This window comes from Loxodonta africana, chromosome 3 (assembly GCF_030014295.1).
Source record: "Loxodonta africana isolate mLoxAfr1 chromosome 3, mLoxAfr1.hap2, whole genome shotgun sequence".
Taxonomy (NCBI): domain Eukaryota; kingdom Metazoa; phylum Chordata; class Mammalia; order Proboscidea; family Elephantidae; genus Loxodonta; species Loxodonta africana.
The window spans coordinates 60599897-60619979 of record NC_087344.1 but is presented as its reverse complement, the minus strand read 5'-3'; the positions used below and the strand labels follow the sequence as shown (position 1 = coordinate 60619979).

Genomic DNA, 20083 nt, shown 5'->3' with positions numbered 1-20083 from the left:
GCCTCTAATAGTTTTTTTTTTTTAATTGATGGCAGGCACCATGTGGTTATGAGGAAGATGCTCTTAGCATCAGGAAAATGTTAAGCACAGACCAATCCTATCATTTTACACCAAGACCCAGGGAGAGAAAGGGCTTGACTGAGGTCTCACCGTGAAGAAGTGGCAGAGGGAGGATGAGAATGTGGGCTTCTAGACCAGAGCTAGGTCCTGTGACCCTCAGACAATGGATGGCAACGATCAGCTTGCCATACCAGGATCCTGGCCATTATTTCCTGAAGGCTGTGTGAGTACCTTCTGGTTGTAGCCCAAATAAGATGAAAGTGTGACTTGGGCACAATACAGGGAGAGATTTCTCTAGATGAACTGACATAGTTACAATAATGTTACTGGGTCACTAGCTTTCATTGACTGCTAAGTGCAAGGCATGTGCTGAGAACATTACACATATCAGCTCATGTAATCCTCACAACCATCATGTAAGGTAAATATCATTGTCATTCCCTAAGAGATGATACTTAGGGGAATCACCTGCCCAAGATCACTTGCCTGGAACCTGTCTGTAAAGGTTGGGAGCACCTGAAGTGGGTGAGGAGGAGCTCACAGTGTTTGGAGGCATCTCAGAGAAATCATGGACAGCTGGGGTCCTTTTTTTGACTCTTGAGTCCCTTCCAGCTCCAACATTAGAGATGACCAAGTTGTAGGAATCATGTCTGGGTGGGTGAAACATCCCTTCTTGACTGCTTGAGGTGGGCAAAGAGAAACCTGTTTGGGGGTGGGGCGGCAAGGCCCCTCAGTATTGGGCCCTAGTGATGTATCGGCCACTGTTGTAAGAGCTGGCCGACTCTGGGCAAATCCTTTCCTTTCCCTGGGCTTTGAGTCCACACCTCTGAAACAAGGGCTTGATCTAGCAAGGGTTCCCAACTCAGATGCTTGCAGGGGCCAGGTAGGAAAGGTAAAAAAAATGAGGCCAGTGAGAAGAGGCTGGGAAAGCACGGGCAGTTGCTCCTCAGCTCCAGGCTGCCATTGCCGTGCTGGGACCCAGGCTCAGGGTGGCCAGGTCTAATGATGTTTCAAGAGAATCCAGAAATCTAAAGTCATGCATGTTCTCTCCTAATCTCTAAGCATTGCCAAAAAATTCAAACTTTTTTTAGAAATACTGTATGGAACAAATTCTGCTTGTGGGCTGCCAGCATGTAACCTCTGAACCAGCTACCTGTCTAGATTCCAAATTCTGTGGTTCTCCTAGAGCAGTGATTCTCAACAGCGTCGACATCACTTGGGAGTTTGTTAGAAATGCAAGTCCCTGGACCCCACTTGAGACCTACTCAATCAGAAATCTAGGTCTAGGGTCCAGCAGTCTGTGTTTTAACAAGCCCTCCAGGTGATTCTCATGCTATCTCAACTTTGAGAATCACTGACCTATAGCACTGGGAGAAAGATGTGGCAGTCTGCTTCCATAAAGATTTACAGCCTTGGAAACCTTATGGGGCAGTTCTACTCTGTCCTATAGTGTCACTATAAGTAGGAATTGACTCGACAGCAGTAGGTTTGGGACTTATAGCAGAAAAAAAAAAAAAAAAAGGCTGTCAGCCGGTGGTATGTTGGTAAATGATTAACAAACAGCTCTCCAGAAAAACAAAGTCCTGATCTGTAGTATTTGCCCATGTCCATGGTAAAAATACCCCCACTGTGGCCAATTTCAAGCTACCAACATAACATCACTAAATGCAGAGTTGTTGTGTGAACTGGCTCCAGCACACCTCTGCAAGTCATCTCTCATCAGGATGAATTAGCTGAGGGCCAAGAAGTAGTTGTCCTCTCTCCTCGGCAAGGACCTGGCAAAGACAAAGGCAGAGTCAGCAGGGCCTGATTCCCCAATAAGCGAGGTCTGCACGGGCCCAATTGGGCCTTCCCATCAACCTGCAGTGCACAATTTCACCTGTCCCCCACCACATCAAAGATGTGGTGAAACCCATACAAAATTGCTCATCACAGATTAGCAAGTGAATACAATTAAGCCCATGCATACCTTGCTCAACACAAGCCAGTGCATACCGTGCTTACTGGTGAATCCACCCCTGGCAGAGTGATAGCAGTGGCCTCTCTTGTCCTTTGGTCTGGTGGAAGGAGAGGGCACAGGTTTCAGGGACAGACAGATCGAGATAACACTTACGCATGTTACTCAAACTCTCTTTTTAAGTCTTTGGTTTTCTATGTGTAAAATGGGAGAATAAGATCTATGTCCAGGGCTGCTGTGAGGACTTAGTGATATAAAGGCCTCAGGACATTAAGCCCAATACATGACCCCTTTCTTTATGTTGATGCTTATGCTTTCATACAAGAAGCATCTGGACATACTGGAAAGAATGGAGAGAGGACTAACCTTGCAGTCAGAACACTTAATATTAGGGCAAGTCAGTGAAATTTTCATTCATTCCACAAACAATATATGCTCGTTTCCTATTTAGATGAGTGTACCTAAGACTGTTTCACAAATACAGCAGGTGTTACTTTTCCAATTCTGAATCCTTTGATTACATCAGGGAGAAAGTTTCTACTTGGTATGGAGTCTCTGTACCTTTCTAACCAGTCTTGGCGAGTTGACCTCGACTCAAAGGGACCCCATCTGTGTCAGAGTAGAACTGTGTTCCAAAGGGTTTTCAATGACTGATTTTTCAGAAGTAGATTACCAGACCTTTCTTTGGAAGCATCTCTGTCAGTTTGTCATACTGTGGGGGCTTGTGTGTTGCTGTGATGCTGGAAGCTATGCCACCGGTTTTCAAATGCCAGCAGGGTCACCTATGGTGGACAGGTTTCAGCTGAGCTACCAGACTAAGACAGACTAGGACCTGGTGATTTACTTCTGAAAAAAGTTAGCCACTGAAAACCTTATGAATAGCAGTGGAACACTGTCTGATATGATGCCAGAAGATGAGCCCCTCAGGTTGGAAGACACTCAAAATATGACTGGGGAAGAGCTGCCTCCTCAGAATAGAGTTGACCTTAATGACATGGATGGAATCAAGCTTTCGGGACCTTCATTTGATGATGTGGCGTGACTCAAAATGGGAAGAAACAGCTACGATCATCCATTAATAATTGGAATGTGGAATGTACCAAGTATGAATCTAGGAAAATTGGAAATGGTCAAAAATGAACTGGAATGTATAAGCAACTATATCCTAGGCATTAGTGAGCTGAAATGGATTGATACTGGCCATTTTGAATCAGACATTCATATGGCCTACAATGCAGGGAATGACAAATGGAAGAGGAACAGTGTTGCAGTCATCGTCAAAAAGAACATTTCATATTCCAGAAGTATAATGCTGTCAGTGATAGGAAAATATCCATAAATCTACAATGAAGACCAGTTAATATGACTATTATCCAAATTTACCTACCAACCACTAGGGCCAAAGATGAAGAAATTGAAGATTTTTATCAGCTTCTGTAGTCTAAAATTGATGAAACATGCAATGAAAATACATTGATAATTACTGGTGATTGGAATGCAGAAGTTGGAAACGGAGAAGAAGGATTGGTAGTTAGAAAATATAGCTTTGGCGATAGAAACAATGCTGGAAATTGCATGACAGAAATTTGCAAAACCAACGATTTCTACATTGCAAATACCTTTTATTTAACAATATAAATGACTACACACATGGACCAACCGGATGGAATACACAGGAATCAAATCAACTACATCTGTGGAAAGAGATAATGGAAAAGCTCCCTATCATCAGTCAGAACAAGGCCAGGGGCCAACTGTGGAACAGACCATCAACTGCTCATATGCAAGTTCAAGTTGAAACTGAAGAAAATTAGAACAAGTCCAAGAGAGCCAAAGAACAACCTAGAGTATATCCCACCTGAATTTAGAGACCATCTCAGGAATAGATTTAACACATTGAACACTAATGACCGAAGACCAGACTAGTTGTGGAATGACATCAAGGACATCATACATGAAGAAAGCAAGAGGCCATTAAAAAGACAGCAAAGAAAGAAAAGACCAAAGTGGATGTCAGAAGACACTCTGAAACTTGCTCTTGAAAGTAGAGTAGCTAAAGCGAAAGGAAGAAGTTAATAAAGCAACAGAACTGAAGAGAAGATTTCAAAGGGCAGCTTAAGAAGACAAAGTAAAGTTTTATAATGAAATGTGCAAAGACCTGGAGATGGAAAACCAAAAGAGAAGAACATGCTCATCATTTCCCAAGCTAAAAGAACTGAAGAAAACAACTCAAGCTTCAAATTGTAATATCGAAAGATTCTACAGGAAAAATATTAAACGACACCAGAAACATCAAAAAAAGATGGAAGGAATATGCAGAGTCATTGTACCAAAAAGAATTGGTTTACGTTCAACCATTTCAGGAGGTAGCATATGATCAGGAACTGATGGTACTGAAGGAAGAGGTCCAAGCTACACTGAAGGCATGGTGAAAAACAAAGCTCCAGGAATTGACAAAATAACAATTGAGATGTTTCAACAAATGGATGCAGTGCTGGAAGTGCTCACTCATCTGTGCCAAGAAATTTGGAAGACAGCAACCTGGCCAACTGACCGGAAGAAAAAAAAAAAGAAAAACTAAACCCATTGCGCTCAAGTCAATTCTGACCCATAGCAACCCTACAGGACAGAGTAGAACTGCCCCACAGGGTTTCCAAAGAGCACCTGATAGGTTTGAACTGCTGACCTTTTGGTTAGCAGCCATAGCTGTTAACCACTGTGCCACCAGGGTTTCCAAGTGACTGGAAGAGATTCATGTTTATGCCCATTCCAAAGAAAGGTGATCCAACAGAATGAGGAAGTTATCGAAAAATATCATTAACATCACACACAAGTAAAATTTTGCTGAAGATCATTCAAAAGTTGTTGCAAGGAGGTGGGGCCAAGATGGCGGACTAGGTAGACGCTACCTCGGATCCCTCTTGCAACAAAGACTCGGAAAAACAAGTGAATCGATCACATACATAACAATCTACGAACCCTGAACAACAAACACAGATTTAGAGATGGAAAACGAACAAATACGGGGAAGCAGCGATTGTTTTCAGAGCCCGGAGCCAGCGTCCCAGTCAGCGGATTTTCTGGAAAAACTAGTTTCCCAGTGATGGCTCGGAGACAGCAGTCCATATCAAACCACATAAAGAAGCAGACCATGACAGCTTCTACAACCCCCCAAACAAAAGAATCAAAATCTTTCCCAAATGAAGATACAATCCTGGAATTATCAGATACAGAATATAAAAAACTAATTTACAGAATGCTTCAAGACATCAGAAACGAAATAAGGCAAACTGCAGAAAAAGCCAAGGAACACACTGATAAAACTATTGAAGAACTCAAAAAGATTATTCAAGAACATAGTGGAAAAATTAATAAGTTGCAAGAATCCATAGAGAGACAGCATGTAGAAATCCAAAAGGTTAACAATAAAATTACAGAATTAGACAATGCAATAGGAAGTCAGAGGAGCAGACTCGAGCAATTAGAATGCAGACTGGGACATCTGGAGGACCAGGGAATTAACACCAACATAGCTGAAAAAAAATCAGATAAAAGAATTAAAAAAATGAAGAAACCCTAAGAATCATGTGGGACTCTATCAAGAAGGATAACTTGCGTGTGATTGGAGTCCCAGAACAGGGAGGGAGGACAGAAAACACAGAGAAAATAGTTGAAGAACTCCTGACAGAAAACTTCCCTGACATCATGAAAGACGAAAGGATATCTATCCAAGATGCTCATTGAACCCCATTTAAGATTGGTCCAAAAAGAAAAACACCAAGACATATTATCATCAAACTCGCCAAAACCAAAGATAAACAGAAAATTTTAAAAGCAGCCACGGAGAAAAGAAAGGTTTCCTTCAAGGGAGAATCGATAAGAATAAGTTCAGACTACTCAGCAGAAACCATGGAGGCAAGAAGGGAATGCGACAACATATACAGAGCACTGAAGGAGAAGAACTGCCAGCCAAGGATCATGTATCCAGCAAAACTCTCTCTGAAATATGAAGGCGAAATTAAGATATTTACAGATAAACACAAGTTTAGAGAATTTGCAAAAACCAAACCAAAGCTACAAGAAATACTAAAGGATATGGTTTGGTCAGAAAACCAATAATATCAGATACCAGCACAACACAAGGTCACAAAACAGAACATCCTGATATCAACTCAAATAGGGAAATCACAAAAACAAATTAAGATTAATTAAAAAAAAAATACTCATAACAGGGAATTACGGAAGTCAATATGTAATAGATCACAATAATCAAAAAGAGGGACTAAACACAGGAGGCATAGAACTGCCATATGGAGAGTGATACAAGGCGATACAGAACAATACAAGTTAGGTTTTTACTTAGAAAAATAGGGGTAAATAATAAGGTAACCACAAAGAGATGTAACAACTCCATAACTCAAGATAAAAGCCAAGAAAAACGTAACGACTCAACAAACATAAAGTCAAACACTACGAAAATGAGGATCTCACAATTTACTAAGAAAAACGTCTCAGCACAAAAAAGTATGTGGAAAAATGAAAATGTCAACAACACACATAAAAAGGCATCAAAATGACAACACTAAACACTTATTTATCTATAATTACGCTGAATGTAAATGGACTAAATGCACCAATAAAGAGACAGAGAGTCTTGGACTGGATAAAGAAACATGATCTGTCTATATGCTGCCTACAAGATACACACCTTAGACTTCGAGACACAAACAAACTAAAACTCAAAGGATGGAAAAAAATATATCAAGCAAACAATAAGCAAAAAAGAAGAGGAGTAGCAATATTAATTTCTGACAAAATAGACTTTAGACTTAAATCCACCACAAAGGATAAAGAAGGACACTACATAATGATAAAAGGGACAATTGATCAGGAAGACATAACCATATTAAATATTTATGCACCCAATGACAGGGCTGCAAGATACATAAATCAAATTTTAACAGAACTGAAAAGTGAGATAGACACCTCCACAATTATAGTAGGAGACTTCAACACACCACTTTCGGAGAAGGACAGGACATCCAGTAAGAAGCTCAACAGAGACACGGAAGACCTAATTACAACAATCAACCAACTTGACCTCATTGACTTATACAGAACTCTCCACCCAACTGCTGCAAAGTATACTTTTTTTTCTAGCGCACATGGAACATTCTCTAGAATAGACCACATATTAGGTCATAAAACAAACCTTTGCAGAATCCAAAACATCAAAATATTACAAAGCATCTTCTCAGACCACAAGGCAATAAAACTAGAAATCAATAACAGAAAAACTAGGGAAAAGAAATCAAGTACTTGGAAACTGAACAATACCCTCCTGAAAAAAGACTGGGTTATAGAAGACATCAAGGAGGGAATAAGGAAATTCATAGAATGCAACGAGAATGAAAATACTTCCTATCAAAACCTCTGGGACACAGCAAAAGCAGTGCTCAGAGGCCAATTTATATCGATAAATGCACACATACAAAAAGAAGAAAGAGACAAAATCAGAGAACTGTCCCTACAACTTGAACAAATAGAAAGTGAGCAACAAAAGAATCCATCAGGCACCAGAAGAAAACAAATAATAAAAATTAGAGCTGAACTAAATGAATTAGAGAACAGAAAAACAATTGAAAGAATTAACAAAGCCAAAAGCTGGTTCTTTGAAAAAATGAACAAAATTGATAAACCATTGGCTAGACTGACTAAAGAAATACAGGAAAGGAAACAAATAACCCGAATAAGAAACGAGAAGGACCACATCACAACAGAACTAACTGAAATTAAAAGAATCATATCAGATTATTACGAAAAATTGTACTCTAACAAATTTGCAAACCTAGAAGAAATGGATGAATTCCTGGAAAAACACTACTTCCCTAAACTAACACATTCAGAAGTAGAACAACTAAATAGACCCATAACAAAAAAAGAGATTGAAAAGGTAATCAAAAAACTCCCAACAAAAAACAGCCCTGGCCCAGATGGCTTCACTGCAGAGTTCTATCAAACTTTCAGAGAAGAGTTAACACCACTACTACTGAAGGTATTTCAAAGCATAGAAAAGGACGGAATACTACCCAACTCATTCTATGAAGCCACCATCTCCCTGATACCAAAACCAGGTAAAGACATCACAAAAAAAGAAAATTACAGACCTATATCCCTCATGAACATAGATGCAAAAATCCTCAACAAAATTCTAGCCAATAGAATTCAACAACATATCAAAAAAATAATTCACCACGATCAAGTGGGATTTATACCAGGTATACAAAGCTGGTTTAATATCAGAAAAACCATTAATGTAATCCATCACATAAATAAAACAAAAGACAAAAACCACATGATCTTATCAATTGATGCAGAAAAGGCATTTGACAAAGTCCAACACCCATTCATGATAAAAACTCTTACCAAAATAGGAATTGAAGGAAAATTCCTCAACATAATAAAGGGCATCTATGCAAAGCCAACAGCCAATATCACTCTAAATGGAGAGAACCTGAAAGCATTTCCCTTGAGAACGGGAACCAGACAAGGATGCCCTTTATCACCGCTCTTATTCAACATCGTGTTGGAAGTCTTAGCCAGGGCAATTAGGCTAGACAAAGAAATAAAAGGTATCCGGATTGGCAAGGAAGAAGTAAAGTTATCACTATTTGCAGATGACATGATCTTATACACAGAAAACCCCAAGGAATCCTCCAGAAAACTACTGAAACTAATAGAAGAGTTTGGCAGAGTCTCAGGTTATAAAATAAACATACAAAAATCACTTGGATTCCTCTACATCAACAAAAAGAACACCGAAGAGGAAATAACCAAATCAATACCATTCACAGTAGCCCCCAAGAAGATAAGATACTTAGGAATAAATCTTACCAAGGATGTAAAAGACCTATACAAAGAAAACTACAAAGCTCTACTACAAGAAATTCAAAAGGACATACTTAAGTGGAAAAACATACCTTGCTCATGGATAGGAAGACTTAACATAGTAAAAATGTCTATTCTACCAAAAGCCATCTATACATATAACGCACTTCCGATCCAAATTCCAATGTCATATTTTAAGGTGATAGAGAAACAAATCACCAATTTCATATGGAAGGGAAAGAAGCCTCGGATAAGCAAAGCATTACTGAAAAAGAAGAAGAAAGTGGTAGGCCTCACTCTACCAGATTTCAGAAGCTATTATACAGCCACAGTAGTCAAAACAGCCTGGTACTGATACAACAACAGGCACATAGACCAATGGAACAGGATTGAGAACCCAGATATAAATCCATCCACGTATGAGCAGCTGATATTTGACAAAGGACCAGTGTCAGTTAATTGGGGAGAAGATAGTCTTTTTAACAAATGGTGCTGGCATAACTGGATATCCATTTGCAAAAAAATGAAACAGGACCCATACCTCACACCATGCACGAAAACTAACTCCAAGTGGATAAAAGACCTAAACATAAAGACTAAAACGATAAAGATCATGGAAGAAAAAATAGGGACAACCCTAGGAGCCCTCATACAAGGCATAAACAGAATACAAAACATTACCAAAAATGACGAAGAGAAACCCGATAACTGGGAGCTCCTAAAAATCAAACACCTATGCTCATCTAAAGACTTCACCAAAAGAGTAAAAAGACCACCTACAGACTGGGAAAGAATTTTCAGCTATGACATCTCCGACCAGCGCCTGATCTCTAAAATGTACATGATTCTGTCAAAACTCAACCACAAAAAGACAAACAACCCAATCAAGAAGTGGGCAAAGGATATGAACACACACTTCACTAAAGAAGATATTCAGGCAGCTAACAGATACATGAGAAAATGCTCTCAATCATTAGCCATTAGAGAAATGCAAATTAAAACTATGATGAGATTCCATCTCACGCCAACAAGGCTGGCATTAATCCAAAAAAACACAAAATAATAAATGTTGGAGAGGCTGTGGAGAGATTGGAACTCTTATACACTGCTGGTGGGAATGTAAAATGGTACAACCACTTTGGAAATCTATCTGGCGTTATCTTAAACAGTTAGAAATAGAACTACCATACAACGGAGAAATCCCACTCCTCGGAATATACCCTAGAGAAACAAGAGCCTTCACACAAACAGATATATGCACACCCATGTTTATTGCAGCTCTGTTTACAATAGCAAAAAGCTGGAAGCAACCAAGGTGTCCATCAATGGATGAATGGGTAAATAAATTGTGGTATATTCACACAATGGAATACTACGCATCGATAAAGAACAGTGACGAATCTGTCAAACATTTCATAACATGGAGGAACCTGGAAGGCATTATGCTGAGCGAAATTAGTCAGAGGCAAAAGGACAAATATTGTATAAGACCAGTATTATAAGATCTTGAGAAACAGTATAAACTGAGAAGAACACATACTTTTGTAGTTACGACGGGGGGAGGGACGGAGGGAGGGAGAGGGTTTTTTATTGATTAATTAGTAGATAAGAACTGCTTTAGGTGAAGGGAAAGACAACACTCAATACATGGAAGGTCAGCTCAGTTGGACTGGACCAAAAGCAAAGAAGTTTCGGGATAAAATGAATGCTTCAAAGGTTGGCAGAGCAAGGGCGGGGGTTTGGGGACCATGGTTTAAGGAGACTTCTAAGTCAATTGGCAAAATAATTCTATCATGAAAACATTCTGCATCCCACTTTGAAATGTGGCGTCTGGGGTCTTAAATGCTAACAAGCAGCCATCTAAGATGCATCAATTGGTCTCAACCCACCTGGATCAAAGGAGAATGAAGAACACCAAGGTCACACGAGAACTAAGAGCCCAAGAGACAGAAAGGGCCACATGAACCAGAGACCTACAGCATCCTGAGACCAGGAGAACTAGTTGGTGCCTGGCCACAATCGATGACTGCCCTGACAGGGAGCACAACAGAGAACCCCTGAGGGAGCAGGAGATCAGTGGGATGCAGACCCCAAATTCTCATAAAAATACCATACTTAATGGTCTGACTGAGACTAGAGGAATCCCGGAGGCCATGGTCCCCAGACCTTCTGTCGGCACAGGACAGGATCCATCCCCAAAGACAACTCATCAGACATGAAAGGGACTGGACAATGGGTGGGAGAGAGATGCTGATGAAGAGTGAGCTAATAATATCAGGTGGACACTTGAGACTGTGTTGGCATCTCCTGTCTGGAGAGGGGCTGGGAGGATAGAGAGAGTGGGAAGCTGGCAAAATTGTCACGAAAGGAGAGACTGGAAGGTCTGACTCATTAGGGGGAGAGCAAGTGGGAGTACGGAGTAAGATGTATGTAAACTTATATGTGACAGACTGACTTGAATTGTAAATGTTCACTTGAAACTCAATAAAAGTTAATTAAAAAAAAAAAAAGTTGTTGCAAGTACATCAACAGGGAACTGCCAGAAATTCAAGCTGGATTCAGAAGAGGATGTAGAACCAGGGGTATCATTGCTCATGTCAGATGGATCCTGGCTGAAAACAGAGAACCCAGAAAGGTATTTATCTGTGTTTTATTGACTACGCAAAGGCATTCGACTGTATGGATCGTAACAAATTATGAATAATACTGCTAAGAATAAGACTCCCAGAGCACTTAATCGTGCTCATGAGGAACCTGTACCTAGGTCAAGAGGCAGTGGTTTGAACAGAACAAGCGGATACTTCATGGTTTAAAGTCAGGAGAGGTGTGCATCAGGGTTATATCCTTTCACCATACTTATTCAATCTGTATGCTGAGCAAATAATCCAAGCATCTGGACTATATGAAGAAGAATGTGGCATAGGGTTGGAGGAAGACTCATTAACAATCTGCATTATGCAGATAACACAACCTTGCTTGCTGAAAGTGAAGGGGACTTGAAGCACTTACTGATGACGATCTAAGACCACAGCCTTCAGTATGGATTACACCTCAGTATAAAGAAAATAAAAATCCTCACAACTGGGCCAATAAGCGACATCATAATAAACAGAAAAAAGACTGAAGTTGTCAAAGACTTCATTTTACTTGGATGTACAATCAACACCCACGGAAGCAGCAGTCAGGAAATCAAAAGATGCATTGCAATGGGCAAATCTATTACAAAAGATCTCTTTAAAGTGTTAAAAAGCAAAGAAGTCACTTTAAGGACTAAGGTGTGCCTGACCCAAGACATGGTTTTTTCAATGCCTCATATGCGTGCGAAAGCTGGACAATGAATAAGGAAGAAGAATTGATGTCTTTGAATTATGGTATTGGCGAAGAATATTGAATATACCATGGACTGCCAAAAGAAAGAATCTTTCTTGGACGAAGTACAGTCAGAATGCTCCTTAGAAGCAAGGATGGTGAGACTTCAACTCAAATACTTTGGACATCATGCTTGGTAAAGTAGAGGGTCAGTGAAAAAGAGGAAGGCCCTCAATGAGATAGATTGACACAGTAACCGCAACAATGGGCTCAAGCATAACAACTATCAGGAGGAAGGCACAGGACCATGCTGTGTTTCATTCTGTTGTACATACATGGTCATTATGAGTCAGAACTGATTCGACAGGTGCCGAACAACACAACACCTGGGTGGACTTGAACTTCCAACCTTCCAGTTAGCAGCCAAACCTGTTAACTCTTTGCACCAGCCAGGGACTACCTGCCCCTTTCTGACTCCTGCTGGTATCCCTTTTGACAGTAGCAGAGGAGACCTTTGGGCTGCCACATTGGGGAAGAATTTAGTAAAGTTTTGTTTTCATTATATCTCTTTTTACAGTTGCTTTCCACTTCTCTTCTAGTGACACAAAATTCCCTTGTAGATCCATTTACTTATATTTAAAAAAAATCTAAAGGAAAATATTAAGTAGAAAAATAGTATTCCTGGAATGCCATTATGGACTTCAAATGCTGAAATTTAGGAAACATCCAGCTGTACTTCGTAGTCAGACAGGCCTAATTTGAATCCCAAGCTCTACCCACTCCAAGCCACGTGACCTTGGAATACTTGGTTCACCTCTCCAACCTTGGCTTTCCCGTCTATGCAATAGGAACACTAATAGCTCACAGGGCGGTTGTAAGGATTGTGTGACACGAGATGGTAGAGCTCAGGGCTTGGGAATTCTTAAAAACTAGCTCATTCTATACAGCTATTCGTGGGGCTAGAATGAAGGGGCAGGTGTATGCTGGGCCCTAAGAAAACCATACTCAATACCCCAGGGCCCTCCTAATAGTCTTATGTTTAAAACAAAGCCCTGTCATTGGCTTGAAGGGGAGTGAAAGGGGAAGAATGTTTAAGGGGCGTGTGGGTGAAGACGGGGGAGATGGGTCAGGTAGCCAGGCTTTTCCCTGGCCATCAGCCTTAACTCCCTAATGAGGAAACTGTGGGCTCTGAGAGGGTAAGTGACTTGTCCAGGTTTACACAGTTAGGAAGTGACTGAGCTGGGACATGAACTTGAGTTTTCTGACTCCTGGTCTAGTTCATTTTCCATAGGGCTTGAAGATTAAAATAAGCCAAAGAAGATCCTGGAATCCCCTTTCTGTCCTACAGGTCTGCGTGGTTTTTTGGGCAAATGACAGGGGCGTGAGCTAGCTGGGGAAGGTATACGTGTTCTCCTGAAAGCCCTTCCTGACGGTGTCACTACCAACGATTATCCAAACAGTCCTTTGTGTCCGAGATGGCCTCTGCAGCCTGGCGCTCGAGTGTGACCACCTCTGCTTTGTCATTTCTAGGATGTGCTACAAGATTCTGTTTGACATAGGAGTGCTCAGCTTCGTCATGGTTATGAGTCTGGCAACTGGTTTCCTGACAGGTCAGTGTGAGTCACCCCTTCTTGCACTGTGGGCCAGGGCACAGGTCCTGGCCCACAGTGCACCTGCCCTGTGGCTGGAAGCGTGCATGCCCATCCCCTGCCCTGAGAACAGACGCCCTCAGGTGCAACCAAACGAGGCCAAGGGCTCAAGCCTCTGATTGAAAAAAAAAAAAAAATTATAGACTCACGTAAGTTCAGAATTGGAAAGGCCCTCAGAGGTCATCTGCTTCAGATATGGACTCCGAAGTCCAGGGAAGGGAAGGGACTTTCTTTTTTTTTTTTTTTATTGTGCTTTGGGTGAAAGTTTACGGCTCAAATTAGTTTCGCATCCAAAAATTCATACACACATTGTTATGTGATCCTAGTTGCTCTCCCTATAATGTGACAGCACATTCCTCCTTCCACCCCAGATTTCCCATGTCCATTCACCCAGCTCCTGTCCCTGTCTGTCTTCTCATCTTGCCTCCGGGCAGGAGCTGCCCATTTAGTCTTGTGTTTTTTTTATCTGTTTGAACTAAGACGCGCACTCTTCACGAGTATCATTTTATGTCCTATAGTCTATGAGTCGGAATCGACTCGACGGCAGTGGGTTTGGTTTGGTTTTGGTTTTAGTCAGTCTATTCTTTGTCTGAAGACTTGGCTTTGGGAATGGTTTTAGTTCTGGGTTAACAGAGGGCCATGTCTTCTGGGGTTCCTGCAGTCTCAGTCAGACCATTAAGTCTGGCCTTTTTACTAGAATTTGAGTTCTGCACCCAACCTTTTTCCTGTTCCATCAGGGACTCTCTGTTGTGTTCGTAAGGAACTTTCTTGAGGTTATAAGTAGGGATGAGGAGACAAGTGGTGACATTGCAGCCTCTTGAGCCCAAGGCTGGTGATTTTACTCAATTTTGTATAGAAAATCAAGGAAACCCTTATGCCAAAAAAGCCTGCCTTTTATTTCCTGAGGACACCCATAAAACCAGAAACCAGCTGCTATTGAGTCAGTTCTGACTCATGGTGACCCCATGTGTGTCAGAGTAGAACTGTGCTCCATAGCTATTTTCAATGGTTGATTTTCAGAAGTAGATTGCTAGGCCTTTCTTCCGAGGAGCTTCTGGGTAGACATGAACCTCCAAACTTTTGGTTAGCAGCCAAGTGTGTTAACCGTTTGTATCACTCAGGGACTCCTGAGGACATCCATAATATTATTTTATTCAACAAATATTTATTCAGTATCTACTATGAGCCAGGCACTGTTCTGGGCACTGGGGATACAGCAGTGAACAAAGCAAATTCCCTGACCTCATGGAGCTGACATTCTAGTGAGGGGTATTAACAAAAAATCAGCAAATAAATGTATATTAGGTCAGACAGCAATAGGTGCTAGGAAGAAATATAAAGCAAGGTAGGGGAACATAGTCTCTGTGTGTGTGGGGGGGGTACTCTTTTAGATGGGTCTTCAGGGAAGGCCTAGCTGATAAGTAGACCTTTAAGCAAAGCCCTGAGTGAAGAGGAGGGAGGCATGTCATGTATTTATTTGGGGGGAAGAGGTTCCATGGAAAGGGAACAGCAATTGCAAAGGCCCTACAGCAGGAGCATGTGTTGCATGTCTGGGGAACAGTAAGGTCAGCATGGATGATGTGGATAGAGTTAGGGGGAGAGTGACAGGGGATGAGGGCAGAGTGGTAAAAGGGAGCCAGATCACTGTAACAGATGGGAAGCCCCTGGGAATCTTTAACAAAGAAGTGAAGTATGTTTTTGTGCCTGCAATGTGACAGAACAGCAAAGAATCTCTGGGGGTTACTAATTTGCCAGCCTATATGCCAGAGTCCCGGTGGTGCAGTGGTTAACAGCTATGGCTAGCTACAGCTGCTAACCAAAAGGTCGGCAGTTTGAATTCACCAGTTGCTCCTCGGAAACGCTATGGGGCAGTTTGAATCCACCAGCTGCTCCTCGGAAACGCTATGGGGCAGTTGTACTCTGTCGTATAGGGTCACTATGGATCAGAATTCACTCAACGGCAATGGGCTTGGTTTGTATTCTTTTTTTTTGACATTTATATGCCAGGCAAAAATATGCATTCTGTCCAGAACTGTCCACTTTTATTCTACGACCATCTTTTATTGGTTAGACATCCACACAGTGTGTCCCTCAGCAGGGGGTGGACATCAAATAAGAAACAAAATAGCATAGTAGACATTAATGAGCTGTGTGACATTGGGCATGTCACCTGCCTCTCTCTGGGGCTCCACTGGTTCCTCTGTAAAATGAAAGGATTTTGGAAACAAATCTTTTGCCTTCCTTCCAGTTCTAAAAAATGTATAAAGCTACTTTTTGGAGTTACCTTGGTAATTTTAGAGTGAAGTTGGCTAGAATTGCTTTAATGTACTAGTTGGTTTCAGTTTTCTGACAGTCTGAGGTGATTAATTAAATACAGATCTGAAAAACACCTCCCTCCATAAATTTACAGTCTGTTCACAGCGGCAGTACCCACCCACCTAGGTAGGGTTGCCAGATTTAGCAATTGAAAATACACCTTTTTTTAAAATTACAATTACCTGGGCATCCTGTATTTTATCTGGCAACTGTACTCCTGGGCTCATACCACTCACCATTGCCCAGCCACTGCCGTCGAGTCAATTCCAACTCATAGTGACCCTATAGGACAGAGTAGAACTGCCTGGTAGAGTTTCCAAGGAGTGCCTGGTGGATTTGAACTGCCGACCTTTTGGTTAGCAGCAGTAGCACTTAACCACTATGCCACCAGGGTTTCCCACTCACCCACTCACCATTAGCACAGGTATTTATAAGGTGATACGGACTCCAACTCTTCCTTGTAAGGCACTGAGGGGGCTTTTTTTAGGCTTCACTGGAGAGAAGAAGAAGAAGAGGAGGAGGAAGAGGAAGAGAAACTCATATTATTCCTTTACCAGTTAAGACAAATGAGCTTTCCTGTTTACATATTGCCTTTAACATTAGCGAACTGGTGATTAAAAGAATTCGGACAATGGAAAGGGAAAAAGATCCCGCAACAGCATCCAATTGACCCCCTAAAGCTGAGCATTTTGCTTGTAAGAAACCCCCTTGTTTGGAGCCTGTCTATACTTATTTAAGAAATAATCCTAGCAAGCATGGTTATTGAGTTTACCAGTTCAGGCAGATTAGAAATAACAGATTAGAGGAGGGCCTACCAGCAGAAAAGAAATTCGTAAAACCAGACACAAGAACGCAAAAAGCTCGGACTGTTCAGTGAATAACCCAACTCCCTCAACCATGTACCTTCTCCACGTTATACAGCACATTTCGTAAAAGGATGCTCCTAGCAACACTTCTGCATGTTTGAAAAAAAAAAGAGTCTAAATATGTTCAGTGTTGTCTCATAAGACAAGAAAGCAACGCATTTTAGATTTTCGTCAGTGATGAGTAAGCCTCAGCTATCTAGAAAATACACATGGGAGATAGTGATCATTTCTGAGTAATTTTAGCTAAATGAGGAGTGCTGGCTGCACCCTACATGCTATATCAGTTAAAGGTGTTCACTGCAACAGGAAAATAAGAATTTCACTAAGCACACTCCTACTCTTGTTAATGTACTATTTAATACATTGGAACTTATCATCATTAAAAACACACAGAAAAATCCAACAAGAGCAATTCGCCGCTTCATGTGAAAAGTACACTCTTACAGAATGTATCGGGAAATTCAGCTGACTTTGAGAAAAATAGAGGGATCCATAGGGTGAAACTACCTAGGCAGAGGCTGGATGGGTAAAAAGAAGGACGCGTAGAAAAGCAAGCTGTTACAAACTACTTTCCTAGTCATACAAGTGGAATCTTGAGCTGAAGTTGCTGGGAGTTTATTGGAACCAGTGGGGACAGTGTGGTATATTTATTTGACCTACGAACCCAAAAAAAAACCTATTGCCATTGAGTCCATTCTGACTCATGGTGACCCCATGTGTTGCTCCACAGGGTTTTCAATGTCTGTAATCTTATAGAAGGAGCCTGAGTGGCGCAGTTTTCAGCCAACTGCTAACCTAAAGGTTGGCAGTTTGAACCCACCTGGTGGCTCTGTGGAAGAAGGGCCTGGTGAACCACTTCCATAAAGATTACAGCCAAAAAAATCCTACAGAGCAGCTCTACTCTGTAACACATAGGCCTAGGCTCATGGCAGCGAACAACAACAACAAATTTTACCGAAGCAGATCACCAGGCCTTTTCTTTCACCAAGCCACTGGGTGGATTCCTGCAGACAACCTTTTGGTTAGTAGTCGAGCACAAACTGTTTGTGCCACCCAGGGACCTCTATCTGACCTTGTCGTTGTTGTTAGTTGCTGTCAAGTTGATTCTGACTCATGGAGACCCCATGCGTGCACAGTAGAACTGCTCCATAGGGTTTTCAAGGCTCTGACCTTTTGGAAGCAGATCACCAGGCTTGTCTTCCCAGGCTCCTATGAGTGGGTTCAAACTGCAACCTTTGGCTAGTAGTTGAGCACTTAACCGTTTGCTCATAGTGACCCTATACGATCGAGTAGAACTTCTGCATAGGATTTCCTAGGCTGTAATCTTTATGAGAGCAGATTACCAGGTCTTTTTTCCCTCAGAGCCACTGGGTGGATTTGAAGCATGACTTTTTAGTTAACAGCTGAACCCTTAACCACTGCGCCACCAGGGCTCCCCACTTGTGCTTAAAACCAAAAATCACTGCCATAGAGTTGATTCCGACTCATAGAGATCCTACAGGACAGAGTAGAACTGCCTCATAAGGTTTCCAAGGAGCAGCTGGTGGATTTGAACTGCCCGTCTTTTGGCTAGTAGCCAAGCTCTTAACCATTGCGCCCTTAAACCCGTTGCCAAGATTCAATTCTGAGTCATAGCAACCCTAAAGGACAGAGTAGAACTGCCCCATAGGGTTTCCAAGGAGCGCCTGGTGGATTTGAACTGCTGGATCTTTTGTTTAGCAGCCCTAGCTCTTAACCACTATGCCATCAGGGTTTGGGGGCAGCTATTTTAAGTCGCTCTCCATGGTAGCTCTTGCTTTTAAATGCGGCAGTCCCTACAGAGCTCTTCTACTCCCTACTGGGACAGATGTCAGATACATGGCTATCCTACACTGCTCCGTGTCATCTAAATCCTTTAGGGATCATTGCTCTTGCTAGTTCCTTTTAGAAGGTGTCTATAGAATTAAGCTGGTCAAGGAAAGACAGGGCTTCAATTTGTCTCCTGGTCGTGGAAGATAAAGAATTTCTACTGAGATACCATAGTTGACATATGATATTTTGATTAATCTTGAGAAAACAAATGTACTCCAAATGTTTAACATTTAATTATAAATTTAAACAGGTAGTCTTCTGAGGCTCAAAATATGGAAAGCACCTGACAGGAATAAATATTATCATGACCAAACTTTCTGGAAGGTAAGTTTTTTTTTTTTTTTTTTTTAACCTATTAACATCATAGATTTGGAGTACATGAACTTCAAAAGGTATCTGGTTATCTATGTGAACTTGGTGTTTATGAGATTAAAACAAAAACGAAGAGCATTGGGGAAGGAGCAAATTCATGAAGCTGTGTGTGTGTGCGTGTCTGCGTATGTGTGTTGGCCAGATGATAGGGAGGTGGTTAAAGATGACCATATTTCCCTGATACCTTGAGGTTATTGCAGTCAGAAATGAGAAAAGTGTCACTGACCACACTTCCCGTTCCCCATATGGAGTCACTGAAGTGGGCAAATGGTTAGAAACAAAGGCAATGTAGGAGTCAGAAGGAACCACAGGGGCCATCAAGTCCAACCATTCATTTGACAGATGCTCAGAGTGGAGATGACTTGTGCAACATCTCACAGTGAGTCCGTCTCACAGCTGAATCTCAAACACTGTTCTTGATGAGTTGTGACTAATGGACACGAGAAAACTTGTGGTATAGGAGTCTTGGGTTATTTAGCAAAGGGAAAATGAGCTCCAACAACCTAGCTGCTGCTGAGGGACTCTGTATTACACTGTAATGTTTGTCATCATGATGGGACTAGAAAGGTCAGCGATTGTTCTCTGCCAGCCCACTGACCTCCCCCTTTGACCTACATTGACAGTTTACAAACCCTGTGATGTATCTGACCTTAGGTAATCAGATAGGCTGGGCAAGCAGGGATGGATATTGCCAAGTTATGAATGGGAAGGTGGGGACAAGAGAGGTTAGGCTCAGGCCCAGCATTACACCGCTGTCAGTGGCCGAGTCAAGACCAGAAACCAGGTCTTCTGAGTCCCAGGCCAACCCTTTCTCC

At 41.6% G+C, this 20083-nt stretch overlaps 1 protein-coding gene across 1 annotated transcript in view; it reads left to right on the top strand.

The window, feature by feature from the left end:
• LOC100669207 (RH-like protein IC) overlaps positions 1-20083 on the top strand; it is a 50549-nt gene that overhangs the window by 26217 nt on the left and 4249 nt on the right. The window contains exons 8-9 of the mRNA XM_023554378.2: positions 13745-13824; positions 19147-19220. Of these exons, the coding sequence (XP_023410146.1) occupies positions 13745-13824; positions 19147-19220 (154 nt within the window). The remainder of the gene's footprint in view (positions 1-13744; positions 13825-19146; positions 19221-20083) is intronic.